The following is a 15,828-nucleotide window of genomic DNA, read 5'->3' on the forward strand; positions in this document are numbered from 1 at the left end:
TGAAATAAATCTGTTCCTAATTAGTTGTTTTAAAATGACCTCTGATGTGAACAAAATAGATGCCCTAATTGTCTTGCCAAAAGATGGATGTAAACTTTTGTCCTTAACTGCATTTGTACCTTGCACCCAGTATTCCCAGGATAGACTTAGGATTCACCACAAATCTGACCATGACACATGTATATGGGTGAAGGAATGGTTTCTTTAATGATCTCAAAGAAGAAAAAAGAAATAATAAAAGATAGGTAAAACAGAAATGTTAGGAATTAAAAGCACAGTTTTCCTGAAGCTCTTGCACCAGCTGCAGTATGGATTTCAGCCTTTAATTGGTTTATTGAACAAGCAACATAATGGCTAGTATTTATAGGACTGAGCTGCCCAGGCAGTAACATTTCCAAGTCTCAAGCTGATCTACAGCTCAACCTAGACACTATGTCCTTATCCAAGACTCTCTCCCCTAAGAATATGCTGTATGTTTTCAGCCGTGTAGTTGTACGAGGAGGCATTTTTGTTTCTTCTGTTGTTCTTCTGTTTTTTTTTTTTTTTATTTCTTATGGGACAGAGACTTCTTGGAACACTGACAAAAGAGCATGTATAAAATGTTTGGTATTTGCCCAGTAATTGCATGATTGAATGTTGTAGACAAGCTTTCTGGGAAGTTGGACCATGTTTTTTGCCATGTCATGAACAAAACACCTGAAATTAATTTAAAGTGAAGGGTAAATAATTTGAAGTAAGATTTTTTTTTTGTATAATCAGCTGTACAAAAACAGCATTCTACTGTGTTCAGTTGTTCTTTGTAATGTCAAGACAAACAAATTTAGCACCAACAGTGGCACATCGTTCATTAGATTCTAAGCTGTGCAATTGCAACGTTTTTGTTTCAAACCTTTGATTTGTCTGTCTTTAAAGAAATAAGCTGCATCAGTCAGATTGATTTTTATAACTTTCAAACACTAGCAGTGCTCTCCAAGGAGCATATCTTATCTTGGCCATTTTCGCAAAACCCAACTCATGCTGCAGCTGTGGCACTGGCTTGCTATTTACAAATAGTGGCTTTAAATTATAGTGCAAACTTGTACACACATTCTCAGTGTTAGAAATGCAATAACACATTGTAACCTACTGTATTGGTTTATATTTTCATGCCTGTATGAAATGAACAATCCTATTGAACATTAAATTTGCCGTATCTGCAAGTTTGCTGATCTGAGACTTGTTCCTTATCTTGAAAGACCTTCACCCACATTGTGCTATACTGTGTTTCCATACAAAAGGAGCTTCACATCAGAGCTGTGTGTGTCATGGGTCTGGTGCTGTTGCTTAAAGTAGCCTAGTTGGACACAATGGGTGGCTGTGTGGGAAGATGTCTGTTCTATCTAACTTCAGGGGGTACATACAGATCTTACGGAACTGAGTGCAGGGGTAAAGATGCCAATCTTTGGGTTATTCATAGTGTGCTTTCGCAGAAGCGCTTCCTGACCAGAGCATACTGCAGAGCTTGACAACAGGGGTGTGTTTACAGTCCCCTCCGAAATACCAACTCCTTTGTTTTTGCTATACACAGGAAGACATTTGGGTTTGAGATCAAAAGATGAATATGAGATGATAGATCAGAATTTCAGCTTTTATTTCCTGATATTTACGTCTAGATTTGTTAAACAACTTACAACAAGGCACCTTTTGTTTGAACCCACCCATTTTTCAAGTGATCAAATATATTGGAACATGTGACTGACAGGTACTTCTTGTTGCCCAGGTGTGCCCTTTTAGATTGATTGTTTAAACAATTAATAGTTCTGAACGTCTACTCGTGGTTCGAGCCCTGGATTTCACCTGTGAAGACTGAAAAAGGATAAACCAACATGAAGACCAGAGAGCTGTCTATGGGAGAAAAGCAAGCCTTTTTGAAGCTGAGAAAAGAGGGACATCGTACAGATCAGCCAGGTACCACAATTCACCATTCAAAGAAGACTTTGAGAGCAGAAATATACCACAAGGTTTAAACCACTCATCATCAGTAAGAATCAGAAGGCCAGATATGAATTTGCAAAGAAATACAGAGATGAGCCACAAAAGTTCTGGAACCAAGATTAACCTCTACCAAACTGATGCAAATGCCAAAGTGTGAAGAAAGAAATGATCTGGACATGATCCAAAACATATGAGCTCATAGGTCAAGCACGGTGGAGGTAGTGTCACAGCTTGGGCTTGCATATCTGGTTCTAGAACAGGCTCACTAATCTTTATTGATGATGTAATTCATGATGGGAGCAGAATGAATTCAGAAGTCTACAGGAACATTCTGTCTTCCAATATACTTCATCATGCAGCAAGACAATGACCCAAAACACATTGCCAACGCAACAAAGGACTTCATCAGGGGAAAAAGTGGAAGGGTTTTAGACTGGCCAAGTCAATCACCAGACCTTAACCCAATTGAGCATGCATTTCACCTCCTGAAGAGGAGACTGAAGGGAGAAACCCCCCAAAACAAACAACAACTGAAAAAAGCTATGGTACGAGCCTGAAAAACCATCACAAAAGAAGAATGCAACAGTTTGGTGATGTCAGTGGGTCGCAGGCTTGATGCAGTTATTAAAAGTAAGGGATATACAACTAAATATTAAATGATATTTACTTTCATTTACTTTAAGACTATCTGTTCCAGTACTTTTGTTCACCTGAAAATTGGGTGGTCCTGTTGTAAGTTGTTTAACACATATCAGGAAATGAAAGCTGAAATTCTGATCTATCTTTTCGTATTCATCTTTTGATCTCAAACCTAAATGTCTTCAGTGTATAGCAAAAACAATAGAATTGGCCCTGCCCTTCCAATACTTTCAGAGGGGACTGTATATGTTTAGCCCTGTCAACACCTTCATCTTTTTTAATTTAGTAGGCCAGTCTTAGCCTCACACGCTTGTCCCTATGTACAGTTGGCTAGCTACAAGCATCAGAATCTTGCAGGATTGGCCACCCGAATATCCATGTATATGCATTTTCTATACATTAGTTTCAAATAGGATATACTCACTGGATTAAAAAAGTGTATGGAATTCCATTCTGTAAAGTTATTTAACAGTTATGTTTGACACAGTTAGTGGAAAGTATGTGGCATATACTTCCTTTTTGCTGACAGATTGGTTAAGTCTGTGATTGGTCAGTCAAATGGTCGGTCACACCACATCTTGACTCTTGCTGGTTGGAATCTAAGTTTTATATAAGTACAATATAAGAATATAAGTACAAACATTTTTAATAGTTTTTGGAACGCTGTAGGTTAACCTGTTTGGATCTATAGCAACTCAAAAGTTGTCACATTAGTAGGGGGTAGCTTTGTCCTGGTGATCTATTGGCCAGGTTTATTTTTATTAGCATTGGCTGACCTTTTAGTTGTTCCGTAATCAAAATATTTTTTTCCCTCCAAAGTTGTTATAGGAGTCACAGCTGTACTGGGCACAAGTTAGTGAAACTCCAACACTCTCGATCCAAATGCAGGACATTTGAGGTTTGTTTTTTTAGCTTAGACTGGCCACAACCCAATGCTACTATTACTTAAATACTAAGATCATTTACTGGCCAGCACTACTTTACAATGGAAATAATTTTGTTAATCCTGTTATTTCCCACATTCTTCTCTAGCATGAGTACTTATTCATCAAGCAGATGCCATTTCGTTTATCATGGTAAATATTGCAGGCTGCTTTGATTTTATTCAGGACCAGTGCCTCACATGATCGCTCAATATGGGTGACATTTTGGGGTAGGTGAGGGTTTCTTATTATTCATGGAGTTTGCTTTTTCAGCTGAAAGGGCAAAATGTCCTGGAAACTTGCACTTAATTGAAAACATCTGGTTGACTGCTAGGCAGATGCAGGCTAGATCTATTTCCATTTTCTGAGCATTAAAAGTCAATTTCCCTCAGAACGAGCAGCCCTGAATTCTGAGCTCCTTTTTTTGGTACTACTCTGAGGGTTTAGTGCCTGTAAAGAGTTTTCTGTGATAAAGTAGAAAGGATTAGTGTATGCAAGCTGTTTGCTTTCTGTGTTTGGTCAGTTTCAGGTATGAAGATCAGCATGGGGCAATCTCAATTACTGCATAATGAACCTGAAAGGCTTGCTTAGAGCAGCTCCTGTTACACACTGACTGCTCTTTACCTGCTCACCTTTGACTCAGATGATCTATGGCTGTAACATGTGAACAGCCTTCAGTCAAGATTGCATTGTGAAAGCAAGAATCTTTATTTCACTTTATTTCAATCTTTAAATCACTGCGGATTTCTCCCACTGACCCATTATTTATGGTGGTTTAAGGAATTAAGGGATAAATACTTTTCACTGGTTTCACATTTCTGTGATAAATTTGCGAGAGTAATGGTGTGCAGTGGCATGTCTAATAAAGAACCTCTCAAATGTAAAATTGATTAGCTGTGATAGCAGAAGAAGTAGGTTCAGCATATATAGTACTGTGGAAAGGGCTTAGGCAAATGCTGTAGTGCAAAGATACCTTCAAAAATAATTAAATTAAATGTTTGTACATTAAAAAATATTATAAAGAGCAATAAACAGTAATAAACGAAACAAAGTCAATATTTGGTGAGACGATCCTTTGCTTTAAAAAATTAGTAGTCTCATGTATGCAGTTTTCTAAGGAAGTTAGCTGGTAAGTGTTACTCAGCATTTTGCAGAACCAGCCACAGCTCTTCTGGAGAGGTTTGACTTCGTACTTGCTTCTTATTCTTAGCAAAACCCAGCAGACTTCATTATGTCTTTTTGTCTGAAAATTGTCTCTTATGTAATATGCTGCTTTCTTTATTGACATACAAACATTTTCTGTAACATTTAATTTTGTGCTTGAAAACTAATGTTTGGAAATCTAAAATGTTTTTTGTACTGCCTTGATAATGTAGAAGTCATAAAATAAAAATCTATAAAAAGTTTGTACCAAAAAAAAAAAAATAGGACACATAAGACTTTTGCACAGTACTGTGTATTGCTTAGTCCTTAGTCAGGTTTCTGTCTCTTTCTGTCCCATGCTCGCTGAACTGTTGAGGTTTGTAAGTGGGTTATGACACCGGGATGAACACCACATTTATCATTGTTTCTCTAGTCTTGCCTTGTCACATAACTTTGAAATTATGTGCTAAAGCAAGCTAGTGGACATTATCCTTGTTCTTTTTTAGCTGACGTCAGGTTTTTTTTATGTATGTTCAGGAATCTTGTTTTAGGAAGCAGAACTTAACCTGTGCAGTAGATGCATACGCATTGCCTATCAGACTTTGCTCATTAGACCTCTCTGTTCCATGTTCTTATCACATTACATATGAATGACCATTTAAAGAGGTTTTTAAATTATTAATAATGATTTTTTTTGTGGTTATGTTCAGTGTACATAAAACAACAATGTTCATTAATAATCTTCAAGGTGCAAGGTGCAAAATAAAATGGCTCTGTCTTTTCAATCTACAGTAGATTATATTAGGAAATGAGATAACACTTTATTGATTCCAGAAAGGAAATTTAAGTGTTCCAGCAGCATACGAATAATGCTAAGCAACATGAGTACAATATTATGTACAAATACCTCTTAGTTCAAAGTAATGCAGATGTACATGAGCAAGAGTAAACTGGTAAACAATGAATTTAAAAGTGTGCAGATATATTGTGCAAATATATTGTGTATAATATATAACACTGTATTGACATTTGAAGATAACAAAATATATATTCTAGCCCGTGCATGATAATTATTTATTAATGGGAAAATGGTAATGCAGTATGCAAAACATATTAAAAAAAAATAGGGACAGCATGGTTGTGCAGTGAGTAGCATTGCTGCCTTACAGCTCCAGTGTTCCTGGTTTGTTCTGTTACTGTCTGTGCAGAGTTTTGCATGTTCTCGCCATGTTTGCATGGGTTTCCCATCTGGGGTGAATTCTCCTGTCTTACGCCTAGTGTCACCAGGATTGGCTCCTGATCCACTGTGACCCTGACCAGGATAAAACACCTACTGAAAATGAATGACTGAACGAATATAAATATATATTTTAAAAAAAGTAATAAGTTTCCAAAACAAGATTCCCATGTGACAGGGTTTAGCCCTATATTATATATCTGCACTAGCGTGAGGATATGTTTTCAACAAAGAGTTCAAAGCATTTCTATACCTCACTCTGGATCGGGAGAGCATCTGGTAAATGCAATAAATGGTGATACACTGCATGTAACTTGAAAATCATTTATGTTGCGCTTCCAATACATTTCTGAAAAAAAAATACAATTCAGTTGGACACTTGTTAGATTTTAATTTACAGAGCATTTACCTTTAGTTCAAAGTCACACAGAACTGCGCTACTACCCACGAGATTCTGAGCAATAAAGAAATGTACACATGTGCAGTTACAGCCCTGGAGGGTCACAGAATTATAGCTCATTTAACTACTGATACAACTCATCAACTGATTACCAAGATTTTCATGGGCTGAATAGGTTGTATTAAAAGAGGGAAAAAAATCTCTCTTTTAACTATGACACTTCTGCTCTTGTCCAGTGGTTTTTACTCCCAGTGCTGGGGATCTCTTGCACTGTACATTTTAGTGTTTTTCCTGTCCTGTAACAGCCCTGAATCAGCTCGTAAAGGAGTTGATAATTAGCTGACCAGTCAGTCACAGAGATCCCCAGGACCTGAAATGAGCAGCACTACTCTAGTCTGTCATTTTCTTTCCATTAATACTGGGGTCAGACAGACAGTGTGAATTAGTCAGGCTTCCTAATATGATGAAACCATAAGGCCATGTTGTTATCAGAGCATGAAAAAAATAATTAGAAAGAATTGGTTGTACTTAATAAATGGTTATTATGGCAGATATACCTTATATATCTCTCATAATTTTTAAGGGGCAGAAAATTTCTTTAAAAAAAAAAAAAAAAAAAGATCTTTATCGAGCTGTTGGGAAACTTATTAGGTTTGCCAGAGCAATGATCGACTGTGAACTGTTGCTGGTGATGAAACTATTGCGGCTTGGCCAGGTTCATTTTTCATATGTCTGGTGAGATTGATTTTTTCCAATCAGCAGTAATAATATTAATAATTTAGGTCTGATTACTGATTACCTGTTTACTGTTTTGGAAGAAGGAAAAGTTAAGTCTGTGTGTGAAACTGAAACCTCATAGTTAATTTAGTTATCTCCGACAGCTCATTCTGCTGCTTCCAGGTGTAAATCTTGTAGTTTATTAACACATTACCTTAAGGTACACTAAACTAATATTAGTTACTGCATTGCTTATCATTAACAAACCATGATAATGGTTTCAGCATTAATAAACCAAAAGTCATGCAAACAAAGTAAGCTGACACCTTTATTAATCCATATTTGCTAAATAAATACACCTGTATCAACGGCTGTTTATTGCAGTCAGGACTAAAAATAAAATTAATTACAACATGTCAGCAAAATGGTGGAACGCTGGTGCAGTAGGTAGCATTGCTGCAGCTCCAGAGTCCACAATTCAATCCTGAGCTCAGTGTTATTGTCTGTATGGAGATTCTTATGTTCTCCTCATGCCCATGTGGGTTTCCTCTGGGTTCTCCAGTTTCTGCCCACCTTCCAAAAACTGTGAAAAATCATCTGTGTGTGCACGGTGCCCTGTGATGGACAGCATCCATTGTTGATAATCAGTTCAGTGGGTTCAATGGAAACCAACAGGCCCACTTTTCAATTTTGCCAATTAACCACCAAAAAGAGATGACATCAGTTCATACTGACTGTGGTGGACTTGGTTTTAATCATGGATGGAATGAAACAACATAATCCAAGTTCATTATTTGGCTTATTTTGTTCATTATTTGAAAAAAAATCAGTTAATACAAACTCTGATTATTTAAATTTGATTAATGTGATTAATCTGATTATTTTTATCTGATTTATACAGTGTATTCATGCTGAATTTTGTAGTTTGTTAATGTTAAGTAAGTTATTAATTAACTGAACTAATTAACAGTAGGTAGTTTTGCTGCGTCACAGCTGCAGGATCCCTGGGGTGATCTTGAGCTCAGGTTAATGCCTGTGTGTGACGTTCTCCCATGTTCTCCCCATGTTTGTGTGGGTTTCCTCTAGGTTTCCTTCCACCTACCAAAAACATGCTTGTAGCTAGACTGGTTATGCTAAATTGCCTGTATGTCTGAATGACGGTGTGAATGAGTGTGTGAATGAGCGTGTGCATGGTGCCCTGCGATGTACTGGCATCCCATCCAGCATGAATTTTCCTGCCTCAATACCAGTGTTCCCGGGATAGGCTCCGCATCCACCGCGGCCCTGACCATATTTAAACAATTACATAACTAATATGAATGAATTAACCAATGAATTAACCAGTAAACGAGTCGTAATTATCTAAGTAAATAATTCAATAATGTTAGTTTACCTTAAGCCTTAACAAGTTTATAATTACAGTATATTGCCATGAGAAAATGAATAAAATACACAGACACTTGACAGGATCAGTTTTTCTTTCTTTATTGCTTTTTTGCTTACTATATAAAGAGCTTATTTTCTCATCAGGTGATAGAATGATCAGACTCAGTTTTAATCTCCAGGCTATACATTTCTGCAAATGGAACCTTGAGGCACTACACGAGCTTGTTCTTATTTGTTAGCATGGTTTTATGTCATGTGTTATCTGCAAATTACTTGTCTGCAAGTTTGGCCCTGAAAGTCCTCAGTTACCGCTCAATCAGTGGAATCTTCATCTTTGTCGGCATGATGGCACCAAGCAAATTTACTTGCGTTTCTTTTCCCTGCTCCATAGAGGAATATAACTGATGGCCGTTTTTGGTAACACATTACATCTGTCTGCTACTGACCTAGCTTCCAGCCTCCTCTGATTGCCTCTGACTCGGCAGCCATTTAATCTTCCTCTAACAAATCAGGGGATCTGCTGACGATGCTGATTTTTAGAAAGCTGTCCATTATAGCCCAGTCATTTCCTCCTATCAGACCTACATCTATAATAACTGTTAAAAAACAACAACAATGTGAGGAGAATGACTGTAAAAAGAGCAAGAAAATCAGAGCAGAAGGAGGCTTAGCAATTGAGAGGTTGCATTGAGGATGGTGGGAGTTATGTATGTGCGTATTGTATAGGATAAATAAGCTTATTATGGGTTATTATGGTTATTGTGGTGTGGAAGCGTGGTGGGTGTGTCAGAAGATATGTGACTGGAAAATAATGTGTTTCTAATTTTTTCACGCTTATGCAACATACTGCCTAATGTCTGTGTGCAGTTCACATTGTCTGATATTCAGTGGTTTTATGCTCTGTCCATTGATTCTGTTTATAGTGCAACATTATGAGTCTTTTAGTCCCTTCAGACTTTTTTTCACTCCAGTTGCTTATACGTCACACAGATTCTGATTCAGGGTCACCAGCCACATTTAACTTTCAGTGTCCCATTTCTACAAAAGTCCACTTGTATCCTCATGTTGCTATAAAACTGTGTCACCCTTCCTCACTTGAGTCATCTGTGATGTCTGAGGCCTGATAACTTCACATGATGTAGACTCATACATCAGCCCCTCAAATCAGAGCAGTGATCTAAGTGGCAGAAAAACCTGGCATTCCCACATCAGTGTGATCTGCCAAGACTCCTGCTCTTCTTCTTTCTCTTCTTCTCTCTGCCCTAATCAGAGTCTCATCTCCACATAAATACTGTAGCAGGCCGTTAAGGCCATTTGTGTGAAATGAAGTTTCTGTCTCTCCTCAATCCATCACCCACTTTTTTCAATGCTTTTATTAAATTTAATTCTTTCACTATTGCTGGAGGGTACCGGTTTAAATGAATTATTAAAGCGTATAGATTCAGACACTTACTTTAATCCTGAATCCTACAGTACATGACCGTCTCTCTCCCTGTTTGGTCGTTCATTGCTTTTTCAGATAAATCCATTTTCATTCCTAACTTTGTGTCCCATAAACACCATTTATATTAAATCAGATTATTTTTTATCAATAAATGTTGCCAAATTGCAGTTATCCTATTGGGCACCATTTTCATTTTAGACCACTGGAATTTAACTGCAGTTGTGTGCAAAAGTGTGCATCCCCTTGGTGTCAGGGTATAAAAATGATGTACCTCTGTTTTACAGTTTATACCGTATACATCACAAAACTCCATGTTCATTTAATGGTATTATGCTGTTGAACATGGCATAAATATTACAGTGATTGAGCCAACAATTATCTTTATTAGCAAGCTCAAATGTTTGCTTTCCCATTGACATGCTTGACTTTTTTTTAATGCTCCTCGTTAAAGACTAATGACTTAAAGCAGTCAACACATGGAATGTTCAAACAAGCTCAAACTCTCAGTTTGAATTTGAGCTTGTTGAAAAGCAGTTTCCTGTGAGTGTCTAAGAGTTAATGTGGTCAACAAAACTAAAAATATTGACCTTTCACAGAGCTGGAGAAGCATTTAAAAAGATAAGAAGTATTTATGGATACCATTACCAACAGTGAAAAAAAATCATTCAGAAAAGGAAGAAACACAGATGCAAAGATACAGCCAAAAAGTGGAAGAAATAACAGGGGAATAAACTGCCAGAGAGATTCACAAATATCCAAAACAAACAGCAGGAGACTGGGGGAAAAAATTCCACAGTTATATCACGTTCAGAAATACTATTTTGATTGTCTCACTATTAATATCTTTTTGACATTTTTGTTACTTATGATAATAAAAATAACTTTTGCACATGTAAACATCTTCTTAAAAGCCTGGTATTATATTAGTCTAATAATATAGTCTAATGCCAATGTTATTTGGGGCCATATATGAGTAGTTCATGTATACAAGTAGTTTCCTAAATAAGTCAGGTCATGTATGGAATGTGGCTGTGAATCCAGTCTCGACCGTATGTGAGTTTCCATTCACTGTCCTAAAGTCTCTCTCAAATGTTCTAATTTGGTGTTGAGTTTGATTTACACCAGTGCTGTAGGTGACCGAGACAGTGAGCCCAGATGTGGCTCCTGGACTCCTGTTTTAGCTTCGAGGTCACCTTGGACAGTGAATCCAATACCACAGTTCCTGTCAGAATTAGACACTTAACATGTCCTGCAGCCCATAATGCCTCTCACCTCTGTAAAACCCTGGACAGGCCAAGAAAAGCATCTTTTTATTTTGTGAAAGATGTACTAAACTCTGCACATGATTTAGTTTAACCTGACAATGGGATACTACATAAAGGTCAAAACTGTAATGGTGTGTGTGCATGGTTTACTTTTTTAAGGCTCTCAATGTTTGTATTTTGAGTTCTGAAATTAATAAAATTGTGCCGATGTTTTTGGTTAATTTGTGCACTCCTCTACATTTAATAGATCCTGCTGAGTATTTTGTGTACATCCATCTATAGCTGTACAACAAGATTGAAAGCATGACTAAAGTAAATTGTGCACATGTTACAATATTGCAAACTCTATTTTTTTTTTCACGTGGCCACACTAAACTAAATTGTGCTCACATTGTGTGCGCAAATTAAAGAAAAAATCTTTTCATGGCCTGTCTATTGCTCTGTACACCTCGCGTCAATCTCTCTCTCTGTCTCTCTCTCTCTCTCTCTCACACACGCACACACACACACACACACACGCACACACACACCCTTTCCTATATTAGATCACGGTTACAAAAAAAGCTTGAACAGAGTCTTGTGCTCACAGGAAGGTGTAAAATGATGCCTATAAATCATTCCCATTGTCATACCACAGGTTTCATTGTGGCCCAGTTGAGTCAAAAGTAGAAACCATCTTACTCCTTAATTATGGCATGAGTGCTAATTATTTTTCTGTGGGTAGGGCTGCATATTTGTCTTTGTAACAGGTGTTTGCATCAGAGATGGTGACACTGTGAACTGGCATCTCTCACATATCTTGGATGACATTTCTTCTGCGTTGTTCTTGTTTCTCGCGCGAGATCGTTGGCACTGAGAGTTCAGTCTGTTTCGTCAGGTGTGATTTTTTTTCTTTTTTTAAAATTTTATCCATTTCCTAAGATCTTTGTTTCACTTGGAAATGGAGATCTGGGGTTAACTTCAAGTGAAGGCCATGTGTGAATGCAATCCACTGAATAACTGGTTTACTTTGGAACATTGCTTCCTTTTTCAGGTTTCACAAGGAGAGGCATGTTGTAGACTGTTGAACAGAAAAAATGCCTTCTCTTTATGTGGCGTGAAGTCACACCCACGTAACTGTATATGCGCTCCTACTGCCTGATCTGATCCTGACACATTTTTACTGCTGTGACTCCTCTTGTCCTCTGGACCTGCCTGATTCATCCTGATGCACTACTCCTGTTTGGAACTTCTGCACTTGTGATTCACCTTCTGCTCCTGTGGATAGTCCTACATGGATAACCTAAAGATTTGCATTTCCCAAACTTTATGCCCAAGACTCGCCCTTGATTCAGTGGATAAGCTCACCTAGAAACTGTTCATTTGTACCTAAGAACCGCTGCTGTAATCATAAAGACTGTGCTCATCCCAGGACACTTACTCACTTATGTGCTCATAGTGAGCATCCATTCAAAACACTTATTGCTGATTTTATAGTTTACAGTTGTAGAAAGGTATTGATTTATAATTCCACTATCTGGTGTCACCCAGAACAAGGTTCCCTCTTGAGTTTTCCCATTGTCACCTCAGGGATCTGCAGTTTCTGAAGAATTCAACAAATACCTGCGATAATGATGTACACCTTCAAACAAGATTCAAACCTGGATATGGACTGAGGTTTTTGATCCAAGTATAGAAACATATAAGATTTTGTTTTATAGTAAATAAATCTAATAAATTTTCACAAACAAAGGCAAAGTTTGGGTGCCAACAGTTTGTCTGTGTCACACAAATGATGTCCTGATATTACGGATTTCTCCTGTAGGACATATTACAGCTTAAGATATATTACAAATTAAGATATGTTACAGATATATATTATAAAGTTTGGGAGAGGGAAAGGAGGATTATGGAGAGGGTAATGTCCATACATAAGAAATGCATGTGAACCACAGTGATTTTTTTGGGATAGTTTCGGGTCTTTTGTGTGGTTTTTGAGATGGTAGATAGTTGGGCTGGAAATTTTGAAAACCTGAAAATCTATGATCATGAGCTGCTGCTGTCTTCAGGCTTTAGTCTGTTCAGTCCTGAGGCCCACAGCTATGTTTAAGCTGTTTGACATTATTTGAAGTTCCATCAGTCGTCTTTGTGTTGCCGTGCTGTTGGGATCCTCCTGAGGTACTGTGATCTCTGGCTAAATCTACTCGCCTGCCTGCTCTGATGCTCAACACTGACATTTACTCTTCTATTATCCTTTATTTTGTCATAAATCCCAACTCACTTTCTTAGTCACAGAGCCAAACTGGAGGAGAGGACAAGGAGGAGTTTAGAAGCATTAGATTTAGGACAGGCTTGGTGATCAGCTTTTATTCTTATCCTTGTTAAGCAAAACTGCTACTCAGATCAGGCCACGCGGAGCAGTAATGTGGATCCCCAGCTGTACTTTTAAAAATTACCGAATCAGTGCAGAATCAGCCGATCAGAGAACAACCTGCAGACTATCGAGGGATTTGGAGTGTGCACTTTGGGGAGAGCAAAGCACTGCAAAGTGCTAAGGTGCTATAATCAGGCATCGCCTCTGAGCCATCCAGTCCACTCGTGTGTCTCCTCTGTCCTTCTCGCTTGCACAGCACAAGGGCAAAGAATGAAGCATGTAAGCATTGTCTGGCTAATCAAATGTAGGCAAAGTCATGCTGTTAAGCAATCATCTTTTTTGGCTTCTTTTGAGGGTTGGATTCTGTGGCTTCCAGATGGTGTGTGTGTGTGTGCATGTGTGTGTGTGTGTGTGTGTGTGTGTGTGTGTGTGTGTGTGTGTGTGTGTGTGTGTGGGGACAGGGAAACAGGGTGAGGTTAGACAGGCTCCACGAATGGGCCAGTCCGATCCTGCCAAGCTTAGGATCCGCTCCCATGGAAAGAGACAGCTTGTATGGTACAAGCTTGGAGCTCACACTGGAACATACTACGCAAATGGTTGTTCTCCATATGAAATGTTATATTAGACACAGTCAGTGTTTAATCGAAAAAGAAACATCAAAATTGGATGGATTCCAGAAAGCTCCTGGATGCAGATTTTTTTTTTTTTGTCTGGCCAAATTGCAGTAAATAGATTCTCTAGATTGTTCCTGTGATCAGGAAATGCAGATAATAACATATGTTCTTCATAATGAATATCCCCACGTTTCCATTAAATGTGCCAAAACAGAGATTGTTGATGGCAGCAATACAGCAGCAGACGGTGGGAAGAGGAGAGAGAGAGAAACAGTGAGAGTGAGAAAGGATGAGGAAACAGGAGAGTGACAGGAATACAGAGAGCATAGGAGTGAAAAAGGCCATCAACGGGGCAATTCAATTAGCCAGTCTTTATAGGCAGGAGGAAAGGAGGGTGGGAGACTGAGAGAGAGAGAGAGAGAGAGAGAGAGACGACAACTGCATAAGCGATTAATCATACAGAACCCCGTTCAGAACAAGGTCCCACAAAAAATATGACAATGTATGAGTACTACAGATAAATGAGGAAGGAACCAATTAGAGCCAGTCCAGAAGTGGGCATGATTACTCTCATTTATTACAGAAGAAATTGCATCTGTGCCATAAGAAATTTTACAGTGATTGCAAGTTTGGTTTTTATTATTTTTTTGTTGTATGAGTGATAAAATGTACACTATTATGGAACTTAAGAAGAATATACTTTACTAAATTTTTGTATGTGTCCATATTTATACATTTGTATATTCTGTGTGCAGTTGGGTGTAAAAGTTTGTATCCCCCTTAGTGACAACAATCAAAAACATGTAAATAAGAGGAAATGAAAGAAGGCAGAAGGGCCTAAATGAGTAGTTTCCATTATTACCATGTTACTTGTAATTCTGGAGAAACATCTCGAAACCTCACACACTAAATAGCTTATAATTTGCTGTAAATTGCATTTTTTTTCAACTTCATTTTTGTCCTAAGGGATTGCAAATTTTTTGCACTTGATTGTATGTAGGAATGTGTGATTTTACATGCACAGAAGGATGTCCCCTACAGGTAGAGTGAATAGAAATGTATATCGTAGTCAATTTCTGCACACCATTTGCCCCCTTTGCCCTCACATCATTTGCATGTAAATTGAAATAAGATTCTGTAAGATTACAATGTAATAATCTGCATAGATTGAAGGAGATACGATGAGTTACATTACACACGTTCTCTCTCTCTCTCTCGTTCTTTTCTGTCTCTCAGGTCTAACTGGCTGAAGCCTTGTTGTGGGAGGAGGGCAGCTTTTTGGCAGGTGTGTTTGCTGAGTGCAGGTTTTAACTGTTTGCTGGTGGCGTGTGTTATTCTGGTGGTGGTGCTGCTGACTCTGGAGCTGCTCATCGACACTCGGCTGCTGCAGTGTGAGTACTGGATCACCCAGACAGACCTGCAAAAGGACTGAGATGCAGCCCCAGAGTATACAGACAGTCTTAGAAATCTTTGTAAATAAAACACTACTAAGGTATTGGTCTAAGCACAGAGATTCTCTGGGGTGAGCATCATTTATTCTGACATACATACATACATACATACATACATATTCTGACTAGTTATTGCATTCATTTTTCTCAGAAAGCAATTGATTGTCCAGTAAGAATTGGGCAATGTTAAGATGTTATTTCTACTGCATACTTAAGAAGTTGATCACAGTCATGATGTACAAATGAAATTTCTTGGACCAAAGCCAAAAAAAAAAAAAAAGT

General features: G+C 38.0%; 1 protein-coding gene across 3 annotated transcripts in view; it reads left to right on the forward strand.

Moving 5' to 3' along the window:
* Positions 1-15,828, forward strand: part of tmem266 (transmembrane protein 266) — a 51,930-nt gene that overhangs the window by 18,826 nt on the left and 17,276 nt on the right. For all 3 annotated transcript variants that reach the window (XM_034307203.2, XM_026918648.3, XM_026918649.3), the window contains one exon: positions 15,332-15,486. In XM_034307203.2, the coding sequence (XP_034163094.1) occupies positions 15,332-15,486 (155 nt within the window). The remainder of the gene's footprint in view (positions 1-15,331; positions 15,487-15,828) is intronic.

Source organism: Pangasianodon hypophthalmus, chromosome 9, assembly GCF_027358585.1.
Source record: "Pangasianodon hypophthalmus isolate fPanHyp1 chromosome 9, fPanHyp1.pri, whole genome shotgun sequence".
Classification (NCBI taxonomy): domain Eukaryota; kingdom Metazoa; phylum Chordata; class Actinopteri; order Siluriformes; family Pangasiidae; genus Pangasianodon; species Pangasianodon hypophthalmus.